Source organism: Phyllobates terribilis, unplaced genomic scaffold, assembly GCF_046119375.1.
Source record: "Phyllobates terribilis strain yellow unplaced genomic scaffold, ASM4611937v1 Scaffold_5__5_contigs__length_657084704, whole genome shotgun sequence".
NCBI classification, from domain to species: Eukaryota; Metazoa; Chordata; class Amphibia; order Anura; family Dendrobatidae; genus Phyllobates; species Phyllobates terribilis.
The window spans coordinates 125,498,503-125,517,124 of NW_027362765.1; the positions used below are offsets into that span (position 1 = coordinate 125,498,503).

At 42.7% G+C, this 18,622-nt stretch overlaps 2 protein-coding genes across 3 annotated transcripts in view; one reads left to right on the plus strand and one right to left on the minus strand.

Moving 5' to 3' along the window:
• The window catches only part of NKAIN4 (sodium/potassium transporting ATPase interacting 4), a 42,498-nt gene extending 29,204 nt beyond the window's left edge, over positions 1–13,294 (plus strand). The window contains exons 5-7 of one of the 2 annotated variants that reach the window (XM_073682946.1): positions 1,690–1,750; positions 9,770–9,854; positions 12,783–13,294. In XM_073682946.1, the coding sequence (XP_073539047.1) occupies positions 1,690–1,750; positions 9,770–9,854; positions 12,783–12,792 (156 nt within the window). In that variant the 3' untranslated portion in view covers positions 12,793–13,294. The remainder of the gene's footprint in view (positions 1–1,689; positions 1,751–9,769; positions 9,855–12,782) is intronic. The other variant, XM_073682945.1, reaches the window with a different exon arrangement.
• Positions 13,295–13,945: 651 nt separating this feature from the next.
• BIRC7 (baculoviral IAP repeat containing 7) lies at positions 13,946–18,354 on the minus strand. The gene is made up of 8 exons (XM_073682947.1): positions 17,751–18,354; positions 16,841–16,940; positions 16,658–16,736; positions 16,330–16,375; positions 15,632–15,826; positions 15,210–15,278; positions 14,626–14,837; positions 13,946–14,110 (listed from the first exon to the last, which is right to left on the minus strand). The coding sequence occupies exons 1-7, from the start codon at positions 18,352–18,354 to the stop codon at positions 14,638–14,640; spliced, it is 1,293 nt and encodes a 430-aa protein (XP_073539048.1). The 3' UTR covers positions 13,946–14,110; positions 14,626–14,637.
• Positions 18,355–18,622: the final 268 nt, after the last annotated feature.

The following is an 18,622-nucleotide window of genomic DNA, read 5'->3' on the forward strand; positions in this document are numbered from 1 at the left end:
CTGCCCCAATGTACAAGAAAATAACTACTATAATACTGCCCCTATGTATAATAATATAATTACTATAATACTGCCCCATTGTACAAGAATATAACTACTATAACACTGCCCCATTGTACAAGAATATAACTACTATAATACTGCTCCTATATACAAGAATATAACTACTATAATACTGCCTCCCTATGTACAAGAATATAACTACTATAATACTGCCCCTATGTACAAGAATATACCTACTATAATACTGCCTCCTATGTACAAGAATATAACTATTATAATAGAGCTCCTATGTACAAGAATATAACTACTATAATACTGCCCCTATGTACAAGAATATAACTACTATAATACTGCCCCTATGTACAAGAATATACCTACTATAATACTGCCTCTTATGTACAAGAATATAACTACTATAATACTGCCCCCTATGTACAAGAATATAACTACTATAATACTGCCCCTATGTACAAGAATATACCTACTATAATACTGCCTCCTATGTACAAGAATATAACTACTATAATACTGCCCCCTATGTACAAGAATATGACTACTATAATACTGCCCCTATGTACAAGAATATACCTACTATAATACTGCCCCCTATGTACAAGAATATAACTACTATAATACTGCCCCTATGTACAAGAATATACCTACTATAATACTGCCTCCTATGTACAAGAATATAACTACTATAATACTGCCCCCTATGTACAAGAATATGACTACTATAATACTGCCCCTATGTACAAGAATATACCTACTATAATACTGCCTCCTATGTACAAGAATATAACTACTATAATACTGCCCCCTATGTACAAGAATATGACTACTATAATACTGCCCCTATGTACAAGAATATACCTACTATAATACTGCCCCCTATGTACAAGAATATAACTACTATAATACTGCCCCTATGTACAAGAATATAACTACTATAATACTGCCCCCTATGTACAAGAATATAACTACTATAATACTGCTCCTATGTACAAGAATATAACTACTATAATACTGCGTCCTATGTACAAGAATATACCTACTATAATACTGCCTCTTATGTACAAGAATATAACTACTATAATACTGCCCCCTATGTACAAGAATATAACTACTATAATACTGCCCCTATGTACAAGAATATACCTACTATAATACTGCCTCTTATGTACAAGAATATAACTACTATAATACTGCCCCCTATGTACAAGAATATAACTACTATAATACTGCCCCTATGTACAAGAATATACCTACTATAATACTGCCTCCTATGTACAAGAATATAACTACTATAATACTGCCCCCTATGTACAAGAATATGACTACTATAATACTGCCCCTATGTACAAGAATATACCTACTATAATACTGCCCCCTATGTACAAGAATATAACTACTATAATACTGCCCCTATGTACAAGAATATAACTACTATAATACTGCCCCCTATGTACAAGAATATAACTACTATAATACTGCTCCTATGTACAAGAATATAACTACTATAATGCTGCGTCCTATATACAAGAATATAACTACTATAATACTGCCCCTATATACAAGAATATAACTACTATAATACTGCTCCTATATACAAGAATTTAACTACTATAATACTGCTCCTATGTATAAGAATATAACTACTATAATTGCCCTGGTTCTGTTTTTCAGCTCCTTGGATTTGTGTACGCCTGTTATGTCACCAGTGTGTTCACGGAGGAGGAGGACAGCTGTGAGTATATCCTTATATATGAGTAGTTTTTATTCTCAGAGTTACGGATGGAAGTGAAGGCTGTGATTCGGCTCAGGTGTAGTCATTGTACAGCTAATGATGAGAGGACAGAGCCGCCTCCACCGATGCAGCAGAAGGGGCCCCAAAATCTGTATTGTAAAATGTCACCTGACTCTGACCCTCCTCTAATAAACCTTCTCTCCTGAGCATTTATATCTGCAGCCTTCTATGGATCTTTCTGTTCACTTTATCTCTTCTTCCTTTTGACGGGGTGCCATAATAGTATGATGTATAACTACATAACATTCCACAATGGACTTCAGTTGTTGCAACTTTCTGGTATCCTATGTGATCCACCATTTCTAAGATCTCTGATTGCTGTCAGTCTATGTGAACATTCATGGCTAATATCCAAAAAATGAAAAGAAAAAAAAAAAACCATTCTACCCTCTTACTGCTCAACGCTAAGTGTGTGGGTTTTATTTTTCTTTGAGAAAGAAAGTGGACCCCAGAATTTATCTGCACTGATACATTGTAGCAAACTAACAGGACAGGAATGTGCTGTAGTAATAATGTTTCCATTCACTGACAGTAATCAAGGATCTTACAACTGGTAGGGAAATAAATCAAAGTATTTCCAAAATGACATTAATTGAACAATGACTAATCTGTCCCTAAATAAGACATGGATAAATATCACCTTCCACACCATAAAGGCCCTAGGTAGAAAAACTGCCAGGTTATTCTCCTATGCCAAGAGCAAGGCATCAGCTGGCAGGGGCATCCCTACCATAGTGGCAGGACATACAATTGCTATACAGCCTGCAGTGGATGTCAGCCTGCACCCAATTGCTTCCCTTGCTTACCATAACGCTTTCTAAGCAACTCCCTGCAGTCACCACGAGAGGGAGCTCACTGCATACAAATGTAAAGGGCATGTACATGTAAAGGGCTCTCCCTGAGTCTAATGGGTGTAAAGCCCCCGTCTCACATAGCGAGATCGCTAGCGAGATCGCTGCTGAGTCACGGTTTTGTGTGACACTTTGCAGCGATCAGGCCCCTGCTGTGAGGTCGCTGATCGCTGCAGAATGTCCTGGACCATTTTTTGGTCCTTGCCCTCCCGCTGGTCAGCACACATCGCTGTGTGTGACCAGCGGGACCAGCGATCAGGCTGGTAACCATGATAAATAGCGGGTTACTAGGGGCACACGCGCACTTAGTAACCCGCTGTTTATCATGGTTACCACACTGCTTTGGTGAGCGGTAACCTCCTGCTCACCGTAGCAGAGTGGTAACCATGATAAACAGCGAGTTACTAAGTGCGCGTGTGCCCCTAGTAACCCGCTGTTTATCATGGTTACCAGCCTGCTCCTGCTTCAGCAGGCTGGTAAACAGGAGCAGGACATCGTGGAAAGATTCTTTCCACGATGTCGCTGCTCCCCTGATCGCTGGTGAGCCTGCCTGTTTAACAGCTCACCAGCGATCACTTAGCGACGCACCAGCGATACCGGCCAGGTCACATCGTTGTCGGGATCGCTGGTGCGTTGTTATGTGAGACGGTACCTTAAGGCTATGTGCCCACGATGCAGAAATGAAGCAGAAAATTTCTGCAGCATTTCTGCATCTCCCTGGCAGAAAAAAACGCATGCAGATTGTGCATGCGTTTTTCCTGCAGAATACATGCGGATCCACATGCGGGTTCACATGCGTTTCCGCATGCAGATTGTGCATGCGTTTTTCCTGCAGAATACATGCGGATCCACATGCGGGTTCACTTGCGTTTCCGCATGCAGATTGACAAGCACTTTCCAGGCGATAGCATCACTTGGAAAGTGCTTGACAACTAGGTCACACTGTATATATCCATGCAAACAGCATGGATTTATACATTGTGAACCGTAAAAATTAAAACAAATAAAGCTATACTCACCCCCGAGGCCCCGGCGTGGCTGCAGCGCTGCTTCCTTGCTGGTTCCCGGCTGCCGGCATATCGCGAGACAGAGCGGTGAAGGGCCTGCGGTCACATGACTGTGACATCACCGAAGGTCCTTCAGCGCTGCTGGCATTCAGAGAGAAGACGCCGGACAGGTGAGTATAAACTTTATTTGTTATTTTATTCTTTTTTTACAGGTACAATGGTACCCAGGTCTGGATGAGAGTCTCCTCTCCTCCAGACCTGGGTACCATCCGCACATAGAGACTCATAGAAGCCGCTTGTAAAAATGTCCAGTCGCGGTTTCTGTGCGTCTCAATGCAAGTCAATGGCGGGAGTTCCGCTGCACTTCCGCAAAATTAAATGACATGCTGCGGATTTTTGTACACAGCATAAACGCTGCGGAAAAATCCGCAGCATGTGCATAGAACATGCGGAATCCCCTTGGGGACCATGGGGTGCGGATTACCTAGCGTTTAACAAGCGTTTCCGCTGCGGAAATTCCGCAGCATAAACGCTTGAAAAACGCTACGTGGGCACCCAGCCTAAGAATCCATATGACACTATCTCCCCCTAGTGGTGGCCACATGCAACCAGATTTTAATAATTAATTAGAAGGCAGAAAAATGCACCCATTTACGTCATAAAAGCAAAACGATGGGTATTTAACTTTAATAAAGTTGTAGATAAAACTTTTATTGGGGAGTAAAATCCATTCCTAATTTTGTGATGGGGGCTGAGCTATGATTTCTATGTATGCCCCTGCTGGGTGGGTAAAAACATCAGGTTCTCTATTCTTCTTATCGTCTATCAGTTACTTTAGTAATATTTTTATTCACATGAATTTTGAGTGCACATTGATTCACTAAGGTTATTGCCCTATTGTGTCTTTCATTCTGATTTCCTTATCTTGGCCACCAGACATGCTAAGGCCACTTCATGGGAAGCCATTACACATAAGTATGCTTATGAAAAATTGGTACACCAATACACTTCCTATATACAGGGCCGATATATTGCCAACGGTATATGAGCCCATGGGCGCAGTGCTGCCAGTATGCCAACTATTATCCTGTGATTATCTTCATTATTCTGCATTATCTTACATATGCTGGAGGAGCAAGCACATCACAATCTTCCTGTGCAGAATTTATCAGGTCATTGAGTTACCCCAATTTCATGGAGAGCCAATTAACCTGTCATTATATGGAGAGAAGAGCAGGAGAACCCAAGGGAAATTTGTGCAGACACAATTAGAACATGTAAACTGCTTGCAGATGGTGACCTGGTCAGAGCCGAACCAGAGGCCACAGTGTATCACCCCTCCCCCGCAGCAACCACTGTCACACATTGTCAATTGTGACACAAGTTTTCAACATCTCTCCAACAACAATAATAATATTAATTATGCTGTAAACATAAGATTAGTCCATGGATAAGAAAAGTTTAATAATACTGCCTCCCTATGTGCAAGAAAATCAGTACGATAATAATGCTCCCTATATACCAGAATATAACTACTAAAATACTGCCCTCTATGTATAAGAATATAACTGCTATAATACTGCTCCCTATATACAAGAATATAACTACTATAATACTACCCCTATGTACAAGAATATAACTACTATAATACTGCCCATATGTACAAGAATATAACTACTATAATACTGCTACTATGTACAAGAATATAACTACTATAATACTGCTCCTATGTACAAGAATATACCGGTAGCTACTATAATATGCCCCCTATATACAAGAATATAACTACTATAATACTACCCCTATGTACAAGAATATAACTACTATAATCCTGCCCCCTATGTACAAGAATATAACTACTATAATACTACCCCTATGTACCCCTATGTACAAGAATATAACTACTATAATTCTGCCCCCTATGTACAAGAATATAACTACTATAATACTGCCCCCCTGTGTACAAGAATATAACTACTATAATACTGCCTCTTATGTATGAGAATATAACTACTATAATACTGCCCCCCTGTGTTCAAGAATATAACTACTATAATACTGCCTATGTATGAGAATATAACTGCTATAATACTGCCCCTATGTACAAGAATATAACTTCTATAATTCTGCCTCTTATGTACAAGAATATAACTACTATAATACTGCCCCCTATGTACAAGAATATAACTACTATAATACTGCCTCCTATGTACAAGAATATAACTACTATAATACTGTCCCCTGTGTACAAGAATATAACTACTATAATTCTGCCCCCTATGTACAAGAATATAACTACTATAATACTGCCTCCTATGTACAAGAATATAACTACTATAATACTGTCTCTTATGTATGAGAATATAACTACTATAATACTGCCCCCCTGTGTTAAAGAATATAACTACTATAATACTGCCTATGTATGAGAATATAACTGCTATAATACTGCCCCTATGTACAAGAATATAACTACTATAATACTGCCTCTTATGTACAAGAATATAACTACTATAATACTGTCCCCTATGTACAAGAATATAACTACTATAATACTGACCCCTATATACAGGAATATAACTGCTATAATACTGCCCCCTATGTACAAGAATATAACTACTATATTACTGCCTCCTATGTACAAGAATATAACTACTATAATACTGCCTCCTATGTACAAGAGTATAACTACTATAATGCTGCCTCCTATATACAAGAATATAACTACTATAATACTGCCTCTTGTGTACAAGAATATAGCTACTATAATACTGCCCCCTATGTACAAGAATATAACTACTATAATACTGCTCCTATATACAAGAATATAACTACTATAATACTGCCTCTTGTGTACAAGAATATAGCTACTATAATACTGCCCCCTATGTACAAGAATATAACTACTATAATACTGCTCCTATATACAAGAATATAACTACTATAATACTGCTCCTATATACAAGAATATAACTACTATAATACTGCTCCTATGTACAAGAATATAACTACTATAATACTGCCCCTATGTACAAGAATATAACTACTATAATACTGCCCCATATGTACAAGAATATAACTACTATAATACTGCCTCCTATGTACAAGAATATAACTACTATAATACTGCCCCCATGTACAAGAATATAACTACTATAATACTGCCTCCTATGTACAAGAATATAACTACTATAATACTGCCCCTATGTACAAGAATATAACTACTAGAATACAGCTCCTGTATACAGGAATATGGCTACTATAATACTGCCCCTATGTACAAGAATATAACTACTATAATACTGCCGCTATGTACAAGAATATAACTACTATAATACTGCCCCTATGTACAAGAATATAACTACTATAATACTGCCCCATATGTACAAGAATATAACTACTATAATACTGCCCCATATGTACAAGAATATAACTACTATAATACTGCCTCCTATGTACAAGAATATAACTACTATAATACTGCCCCCATGTACAAGAATATAACTACTATAATACTGCCTCCTATGTACAAGAATATAACTACTATAATACTGCCCCCATGTACAAGAATATAACTACTATAATACTGCCTCCTATGTACAAGAATATAACTAGTATAATACTGCCCCCATGTACAAGAATATAACTATTATAATACTGCCTCCTATGTACAAGAATATAACTACTATAATACTGCCCCTATGTACAAGAATATAACTACTATAATACTGCCCCATATGTACAAGAATATAACTACTATAATACTGCCCCATATGTACAAGAATATAACTACTATAATACTGCCTCCTATGTACAAGAATATAACTACTATAATACTGCCCCCATGTACAAGAATATAACTACTATAATACTGCCTCCTATGTACAAGAATATAACTACTATAATACTGCCCCCATGTACAAGAATATAACTACTATAATACTGCCTCCTATGTACAAGAATATAACTACTATAATACTGCCCCCATGTACAAGAATATAACTACTATAATACTGCCTCCTATGTACAAGAATATAACTACTATAATACTGCCCCCATGTACAAGAATATAACTACTATAATACTGCCTCCTATATACAAGAATATAACTACTATAATACTGCCCCTATGTACAAGAATATAACTACTATAACACTGCCGCCTATGTACAAGAATATAACTACTATAATACTGCCTCTTCTGAATGAGAATCTAACTGCTGTACTACAGTAGGCGTAGCCGCCCCTGTCCAGCTCTTCTGATATCGCGTAGCCGCCCCTGTCCAGCTCTTCTGATATCGCGTAGCCGCCCCTGTCCAGCTCTTCTGATATCGCGTAGCCGCCCCTGTCCAGCTCTTCTGATATCGCGTAGCCGCCCCTGTCCAGCTCTTCTGATATGTGAGCTCTCTCCTCCATGCCTGCTCGGATCACTTACAACCCCCACCCTCTCCTACACTGGGACTGATCATTAGTAGAAATCTGGGTCATGTGGGTGACACAAGCTGTTAACCATTCGGTGCCATGGAACATGTAGAAATCCAGGTTAATGAACATTTTCTGCATCCATTTTTCTTTTCCATATAATGACAAATCCTATCAATACTGATCCCTGCGGAGAGGAATCAGCAGCGGCGTGGACGCAGACCTCTAATGCCTTCCCACCCCCTGCCCGTACAGGCAGCAATGGCATCATTAAGGGCTGCCCTATCTAACATGTTGTACAGATGCGATTTATTTTCCCAGGACCTTTCTTCTTGCTTAGATGTGTTTCCAGTTTGTCTGGATTACGGCCCCGTTTAGGGCACCTATATAAGGTCAGTTCAGATGGGGTCTGTATATGGACCAGAATGCACGGACTGACCGCAGCTCTTCAGGTCAGGAGTCTCACGGTCCATATGCAGAAACATGAAATATGGCCATCTAAACCTTGTCTAAAGGGGAGCTAGTAGGTGCATACAAGTCCCAATCAGGGGTGAAGACTAGAGGTGTAAATCCTAGCACCCAATGTATACAATATACTATGCCGCTCTTAAAGGGGTTGTCCACTACGATATGGATGGCCTATCCTGAGGTTATCAGTGTGAGATAGGTGGGTGTCTGACAACTATCATCCCAACCTATTGGCTATTACCAGCTCCGCTGGATGTTAAACAGAGAACAAAACCGGAATAGCACAGCGCCAAGCTCTGTTAGTGGCTGCTTTTGGGTACTGCAGCTCAGCGCTTCTATCAAAGCTGCATTACCAGGAACAGCCACTATACAGAGTGTGGAGCTGTTTATACTTCAGGAGCTAGTGACAGCTGATCGGCGGTGTGCCGGGGTTCAACTCCCCTCAGATCCGATACTGATGTCCTATCGTAGCAGTGGACAACCCTTTTAAACTGCTCTTACACATGAGATAACTGAATGATTAATCGAGTTCCTGAATTTTCAATAGACAGAGGGGACAAAGCTGCTACCAGACAGCTCTAAAACAGGATTGGGTTTGAAATTTTGACATGCCCAATCCTCACCTCCCCCGACACCATTTGTCGAGAAGCCCCCATACACATCACATGGTCGACCACTCCCGTTTGCGCCCGATTGGTCATTCTAAGGCTTTGTGGGGGCAAGCAGGTAGGCCTTACAGTGTCCTAGGTCACATTCAGAGCCGGTACTTCTCCTAATAAATCTATGGGTCGCCATGACATGGTGTGACTGGTGCTATGTGCTCTTGAGAATACCCCTTCCCTATTGGCAGACATATTTTGCCCCCACCATATTTACATCTCTTAAGTTCATTTTCGGGGTGCCTAAGTAATTGGAGACCTCATAGTAAAGCATTGGGATGGTGCCCTAGTCCTCCATGATCAGTAAGTGCTCCTTTAGTTGGTCTCCCTGTATTTTTCTTTCCTGTTGGGCCCCATATCATCTGCCATAGCTGTGATATATTGTACGCCCATGGAGATGCCCTCTATGTCGCCCTGCATCATTCATTCCTTGCATTCCTCCTCACTGATTCATCCCCTTTTCTCCTCTCCCTCCTCCTCCATCTTTTCTCTCCTCCTCCTGCATGTCCATGTCATTGGTTTTTCTTTTATTTTGAGCATTTATTTCTTTCAGTTGATTTCATTGGTGGATATGATCCATTCCCTCTCTACCATGTCAATGAAAAGTCCAATCACCTGCTGTTCAAGCAGAGTTACCTGTAAGTATCAGCCAATGAGAAGGAGGCGACACGGACGCCCATCTATGACCCTACTGGGGTCACACTTGCTGCCATCAATATGACACATCGTACCTCCCTATTGCCAATGTTTGGCATTTGTCACCACCACCACTATCGCACTGCCTGGATTATATGGATTATGCCTCATTTATTTCCCAAAGGTCATTATATCAAAGTTATATCCCCTTCAGATGCGTACAGCCACGGCCTCCAGCGTATATAGCTCAGGGATCTTTCCATATCAATCAAGTGATAGATGTTCACCAGGATCACCTGGGTATGGTGGTTCTCCAGACGTCTGAGAATGTGGTTCTTTGGGATTCATAAGGCGACACTTTATCTCAGGGATCTCCCTTTAATTGTCATAGGTGATTTTTAGCAGAATAGTGAGTGCAGCTCTGAAGTATAATACAGGATGTAACTCAGGATCAGTAATGTAATGTATGTACACAGTGACTCCACCAGCAGAATAGTGAGTGAAGCTCTGGAGTATAATACAGGATGTAACTCAGGATCAGTACAGGATAAGTAATGTAATGTATGTACACAGTGACTGCACCAGCAGAATAGTGAGTGCAGCTCTGGAGTATAATACAGGATGTTACTCAGGATCAGTACAGGATAAGTAATGTAATGTATGTACACAGTGACTGCACCAGCAGAATAGTGAGTGCAGCTCTGGAGTATAATGCAGGATGTAACTCAGGATCAGTACAGGATAAGTAATGTAATGTATGTACACAGTGACTCCACCAGCAGAATAGTGAGTGCAGCTCTGGAGTATAATACAGGATATAACTCAGGATCAGTACAGGATAAGTAATATATGTACACAGCGATTCCACCAGCAGAATAGTGAGTGCAGCTCTGGAGAATAATGCTGAGGTTGGACGAAAGTACTTTTGGCCAAAACACGTTGTGCTGCCCTAGTTCGCTAAGTGTCAATGCTACATTGCAGTGCAATACAAGTATATGGAGCACATTGTGACTCTGAGAGGACTGTGATTACTATATCTGAAAAAGTCCAACCGCGTCAGACTTTTTGCGACTTGCTTGTCGCGGTACTGCCCTATTTACTACAATGTAGCAGCGTCACTTAGCGAATTCTGTCCATGCAGTTAAAGTCTCCATGTAGCCCCAGCCTAATATAGGATGTAACTCCTCAGCATGAGTACTGACTATGTAATGTATACAAGATGGCTGAGCCGAGCAGACTCTAAATATGTGCAGATTTTGATCCATGGAGGTGAGTGATGGGTTATGCAGGGAATATGATTGCCGTCATTCATGGAAGGGGATGACACATGGTAGGAGCTTCATTACACCATCAGGGCAGGAGATTGAATATTGATCGTTCTCCTATGGGAAGGCTTGATGAACAGCTGGTATCACTACTGCCATGCTATGGTGTGCCATCAACACCTCGACAGGCAGGTCTGATTAATAGCAGATTTACTGTCTGGATAATACATTAGTAAGAGTGAGTCCTATGAGAAACAGTAAAATAAAGGCGGTAAATACAGGTTGGGTGTACAAGTATGTAGTGGTGGGGAACCTCAAGTAATGGCAGCATCATGGCTCCATACACCCCCACCATTGTGGAATATTCTGTAGGGGGGTGTTTAGAACTCGTTCTCATTGTGCTTTTCTTTGTGAGTTTTCTGGTTCACGCACGGCAGATTTGTTGCAGATATGACAGCCTCATTCAGTTGATAGATGCTACAGAAATCTATATTCTCACTCAGACACACGGAAGGGATTCATTCGCAGAAATGTCTGTAGTAAAATCTGTCACATGTGAATGCACCCTTACAGCTCATGCAGGGCCTCTGAAAAGCTGGGATGGTACAGCGGTCTCCAGCCTAAACAACGTTCTCACCATGGATCCCACTCCCCACGGCTGGTCCGGCCCAGAGGAGCAGAATTGGGCAGCAAATCTCAGGTTGGCCCTGCTGATCACATGAAGACCACGCTGCAGATAAAGCTAGCCGAGCTGTCTTCAGTGGCAGCGATGTCATTGTCACGGCTAAACGCACACACGACGTGCCGCAACATTCACCTCTCCCTGGGTGCAGACCTATAGCCAGAGGAGTACAAGTACCCCTGTCCTAGCAATCAGTGGGGGCCAGAATAATCACTTATCTGTTCCTTGATTAGGTGATAAGGGGCTTTCAAGTCAAATAAAAAAAAAGTACAAGCAGCTTTTTATTATTTGTTTTTTTAATGTCAAAATTCTAACACTTTCCTGCAGCAGAGAACCCTCCCTTGTAATGCATCACATCTGGAGGGGACGGAGTAACAATGAGGGTGTTGTGCAGATGTGTAAAGGGGATGGTGGCTCATTAGTGTAATTACAAGCAAACAATCCAGATTCTAATCCTTCTGAGAATTGGACACAATACATTTTATTCACAAAATGAGGACTATTTCCCCCCACCCCCCTCCATCTAAAGTAGGACACAACCATCCATGGTGATCTCGTCACTACTACAATGATCCAAAGGAGCTTGTAAAATAAATCTTTTACTCAAACTTCATTAAAATCCACAAACATTAATAACCGCAGACACGTTTCTGACAAGTATCCTTATTCATTATGTAAGGACACGGATCAGAAACGGGTCTATGGATTTTAATGGAGTTTCAATAAGATGTTTTGCTGGATCTTTGCACATTTCAGTTGGTGGAATCTTGCTGCACTACAAGGCTTTCTGGGCATTAGAGATCCCTTAATCCATGGCTGAGGTGACCATCTGTGCCCCCCCCAAGGGGTGTTCACATTATTCATACTACAATACTGCCTCCTATGTACAAGAATATAACTACTATAATAAAAGTCTTTTGTAAAAATAGTGTAGCATATTGACAAATGTTACATAGAATTCTGACATCTTTTTTCTGCTCCAGGCCGTCGTAAATGACATGTTGTGGCACCATGTGCAGGAAGCAGAAATCCAATTGCCGACTGTCTACGGGATACAAGATCGCAGTGACCCGCAGCATAATGGCGGCTCCTCATTACAGACATCAGGTATAGACTGATCAAATAACAGAGTTGACTTATGGAGACAGACTGCCACCTCGTTACCTTGCCAGGTTGGAGCAGCACAGACTACATTGGCACTGCCAAGCTCTGATTTCTGCCATCCTTGAAGAGGTTGTGACTCTTCCATCTGCAGTATTGGCCCTTACTCATCCAGTCATTGCCACGTCATCTTTTTGAATTGCACATGGACCAGCCAGAAAAGTCCACAGACGGAACAGTACCTGTCAACGGATGGGATGGTAAACTGGAGGACTACAGGACCAGTGCCCCTCCATGCTCTGGGTAGCCAGAACCCTCTGCTCTGGATGTTATTAGATTTCTACTCTTCCCTCTCACAATACAAATAACTTGTTCTCTCCCAAAAAAAAAAAAAAAAAAAAAAAAAAAAAAAACAGTGTCTTTTATTAAGGTCTTTGGATGTCAATTATTTCAGAATAAGAATGCGAGAGACTTCAGCTTTTCTGAACCATGTATTGGAATTTGAAGGTAGTCTGAATTTCAGCCCATCCCTCAGATGCTCAGGTTGCCCACTGCAGCGTGTATGTGTGTATAGTACATGCTGCTTTTGCCACAATATGGATTATAATAGTAACTATTTAAATGCTAAATTTTGACTGTGGCTGCAACTTGTAGTTCTACAAAGCCCTGATATGATAAATAATTGAGATTAGTCTGGTGGGTTGCAGGTGTAAGAATATAGGACCCCCAGATATGCAGGGTAGACTTGTGCTATGATTAGAACATGTCAACACTGCCCCCTGGTGGTCATGCCAGCATCTACAGCTCCTTCTGTAAGTGCATTGGACAGCACAATATAGTCTTGTATCTGCAAGGAATCCATCATCTGTAGGTGTTTGGGGCATTGAAAGGGCAGTTAGTTCCTTATCACATGTGATGGGCATTAAGTGGGCATCATAGGTTAACCAATTGGGACAGCAAGTACCCAATTCCCCCACTGGGGCCATATAAGCAGAAGGACACCATTTTATAAAACATTATAATACTTTATTGCAAAACTTCCCACATCATGTTAACATCTTTTATTAAGCAAATATTAAATATAAAGAACCTTCTAATATTTGGTCAGTACAGGCCGCTCTGTCACAAATGCAGAAACTGGAAGGAGACCAGTCCGTTGTCTAGAAGTCAGAGATTAGCAAGCAGCAGCGGGTAAGATCCTCCTTGGCATCTGTGATACAATTACAACATAGCTGTCATTAGATTTACTAACTGACCTCTGACTGAGGGGCGCTTAGACTTGTGATCACTGAGGGTCAGGTTAGAACAGTTTAAAGGGAACCTGTCATGTCTAAAACAGCCATTATCCTGCAGGTCAATAGCGTTCTGAAGCCATGTGGCTACTGCACTGAAAGCCCTGCTGCCAGGAGGAAGTGAATCTTTTCTCCCAGAAGCCTCTGGGTTTGTCAGAGATGTGTCTTCAATCACTGCTCAGCACTTAGTAAGCGGTGGCTATATTCACACCCTGGCACTGACTGACAGCCAGCTCTGAAGCTGCCGCTCACCACATCCTGAGCAGTGACTGAAGGCCAAAGGCTGCCATGAGAAGGTGCCAAGTTTCCTCCTGGTAGCCCAGCTGTGCAGCAGTCGCTCGGCTTCAAAGTGCCATTAACCCCATGTCTGCAGATTTAATAGAGTTTGCTTTTTAATATTTGATATATTGGAAAGCACTGAAATTTTACTCACCAGTCCTAGACATCAGGACATGAAGGCCCGTACGCTGCCTCTGATCGTTGCCCTGCAGATTGGGCATTGTCTAAGATTGGGGGCACAATCCATACAGACCACCAGGTGTCCACATGGCACAAAGACCATGGACACGTCCTTATCCAGGCACACCTTACAAATTCTTTCCTCCTGCAACCTCCGGAGCTGCTCTTCAGTGCTGAGTGAATTGTCTGGGGAAAGGGGATAAAAATATATAATGATTCATGCAGCAAATCCCATTCTGGGGGCCATAAACAATACACATCAGTTATATTGTATGCAACCATTCTAATGATGCCCATTACATACAAGAATATTAGTACTGCCTGTATGTACAAGATCACCACTATTATAATAATGCCTCTACATACAAGATTACCGCTACTACAATACTGCCCCCTATGTACAAGATTATAGCTACTGTAATACTGAATCTACTCCACCTAATGTAGGTACCTTACTATAATACTGCTTCTATGTACATTGCACCTTAACGCCAATAGCAAAACCCTTACACATTAGGGCACTATAATCAATCCCCTAGTGGATGAGAGCAGCATTACCTGGCTCTTTTGAAGGTTGGCGGTCTGCAGTTGCCCTTTGTGCTGGAGCCTCAGGAATCCTTACGAAGTCTAGAGGGAGAGCAATGGTCACAGCAGCACCACACAATGCACTTGGGTATGGCAGGGAGCACCAGATTTGGAATTGCATCCAGACAATTCTACTCCACTCACATCCAGAGCTGCATTTAGAAATATGACTACACATAGGCAGATGCGTCAGTCATACTCTGCTGGATCACATTATGGTCACTGCCGGTAGCGACAGCAAACAGGAATCCATAGCTTAGAATGCAGCTCTGGAAGGGACTACAGAACAGCACATCAACTCAAGTGCAACAAAACACCACTCCATCATACGGGGGACTACAACTCTCAACATCCACACAGGCCAACACTTTGCTTTGCGCAGGCTGTGTATATACCTGTTGTGTGTGCCCGACTCTCCTCTTCTGCCTGGACTAGATCATGGACCAGGTCAGAGACAGAGCTGTAAGGGGCTCCAGTCAGCAGGAATTGGCTTTGAACCAAACTAGCCACCAAGTCCTCATCGAACCCCATCTGCAGAGCACCCTGGGCTACTGATGAGTGAAGGAAGGCCTGCCTGTCACCAGGAGAATCTGCAAGGGAGGGGTTAATCCAGTTACTCAAACCCCCAATATCCTGGCATGTTCATCCTACAAACTCAGTGGCTGCAGTATAGTGCCCACTCACATCACATTGCCCACCACAGCTGTAGGGTGCACAGGTACCACCCTGGCACAGCAGCCTCCGCTACATGGGTCTTCTCAAATCAAGTCCTCTGTATTGGTGAGGGGTGCAATTTCCAAACTCAGAAGATGCAAAATTAACCATGTGACCATGGAGTAGCCCATACTATATCTGAAGGAGATGGCTAGGATGCCATAAGAGCGCATATAACCAAGCACCTGCCACAAGCCATAAACACAATTGGGGGATTGCAATGTAAAAAGTGAGATGGTCGTGTGACCATGCATGGTCACCACAGTCAAGGCCAGAAACCTCTTATTTTTGGGAGTCACAGAGAGTCAGGTGGTATATCTGTGTATAGCGCTGACCTTCAAACTGTTGGCCTCTGTGGTACAGAGAGAAAGACACTCACCACTGCGGCTGTCCGAGCTCCTTTCCACTGACCTCTGAGATTCAGGCTATGGATATAATTGTAAAGAGGTTTGACAGTTATCTAGTGTTATATTGTATTTAAATAAACAGTCAGGTCCCCTCCATCAGCTAAAGAGGTGTTGGCTTTACTGATAGCTCCACCTAGTGATGACCAGGAGGCCATGCAGCTGGGTTATCTCTAGTAGACAGTTCATCAACTTTGCAGCAATGGTTTATTTTTTGTGGGATGAGGAGTAAAAGCCCTCTTCTGAGCTACATCATGGAAGAGAAACAAAGAAGCTTGGCAGCCACATACTCACTGAACTCGCTGTACTTTCTGGGCTGAATAAAGTGTCCTGCACGCCACGGACATAGGCAAGACCCATGGAGTGTACGAGGAATTCACACCTGCAATGATAGTTTGTTGTGAAGGCCAGGGACACCAGTGCCGGAGTCATATACCCAATGCACACAAAACTGAAGACTGGTTAACACGATTGCTCCACGCTTACCTTGGGAACCACTTTGCATGCTCCCTCCAGGGGTCGTCCCCCCTCTCCCAGTTTCTCAGTCCACCATCACAGTGAAAACATTTGACATTATCCCTGTGTCCTGCACAAGATGGGAGACATCAGAAACATGAGCCACAGATGAAGCTTCTACAATGCACTCTACATATTGGGCATTGCCCACTCCCCATTTAGCCTTTTGTTCCCTGCTGGTCTAATGACTGACTAGTGATTTCTCCCCACCAGTGACCGTAACGTGTCCAGGACCCAACACTTGACCCTAGGCTACAGGACCTTCCGTCAACATTTATTCACTCAGCACAAGCAGAGATACTGAAGAGATTTACATCCAGAGGCTAAAATCCAACTAAATATTGAAGACTTCCCATAGACGAGGGCCTGTTAGTAGAGCCTAGATAAATTCAGGAGTAACACAGCCTGGACCCAAATTGCCGATGTACATAGATCAAACCAAAGACTTTGAGCACTCCCAACCCCACCTACAGTTCAAGAAATTGCAAAAAAAAAATAAAAAAATAATGATGCTGCCCTTTGGATGGTGGAGGACAACAAACACCAAAGCAGAAGCTGCCCTCACTTGTGTGTCACTTGGCTCCATGTACCCCACTTTCTCATTTCATTTATCAAGCTTTTTCTACCTTCATATACTATGCAAGTAATCAAAATCTATATATCCTAAACACTTCTGTTAACGCAGTTTGACCTGTCTTCTCCATTGTGCAGGTCTCCTAATAAGTTAGAGTTAGTCATTAGGGCCAACAGCACTGGGGTGACCACTAGTTAGAGAACCCATACAGCAGTAATCCACCAGCAAGATGCCCCCAGCTCAGGGTAATTTAAGGGGTATAATGAATGACCATCAGGCAACCACAAGCTGTGGAGAGGCACTTACCAGTGTAAAAGAAGCCTGCCCGGGCCAGCACATCGGGGGTCACCTCAGCATAAGGAGGCCAGTTACGATATGTTGCTAATCTTTCCCTTTCCTCCACCAAGTCAGGGTACACCGCCGGCCAAGTCTCCTCTTCCTCCTCCCCAGGAAACCGATGCAGTTGTCCAAGAATTTGCCCATCCACAGAGTCCCTGCCACCTGCACAGGGGATATTGCCCACCTCTCTACCCAGCACAAAGGGGCATGAGGGAAAGAATTTACGGTGTTCGCCTTGTGGTTCATCTCCAGGTTCCCAACATCTCAGGACTCCTCCACAGCAGAAGCACTGAACCCGGTCACCAGGGCCCAGGTAGTAGAAGCCAGCCCTGGCAAGGTCACGGGGGCACATGGTGCTGGGCCCAGGCCACACTGTAAAAGTCCGCAGTCTGCTTTCTTCACAGCACATACTGGGCTTCACCAGAGCAGGGGTCTCAGGAACCATTGTGGTGGGTCTCCAGGAGCCCAGGATGTGGTTGAGCACCTCGTCCTCCATCGAGAGGTCCACTCTACTCCTGCACTGTGCCCTGTGCTCAGCCAGTGGGCTGGAATCCCAATGCCAACAGCTCATCACAACAGGTGATATTCTAGAAGAGAGAAACGAGTCAGCATCACATGGATCAGGGGACACTCACCTGTACACAGGGGGTCACAAGGGCTGTACACAGTGTGTGGGAGGGAGTTACAATGCCACTAATATATATGCAGGAAGCAAAGGAGGCTTCTCACCTGGATGCAGGAGGAGGAGGGTGAGTGGGGTGGTCATAAGTTCGAGGACCCCGATCTCCAAAGCAAACAAGGGGCAGTTTTGAGTAACTTGCAACAGAGCACCCATAAGT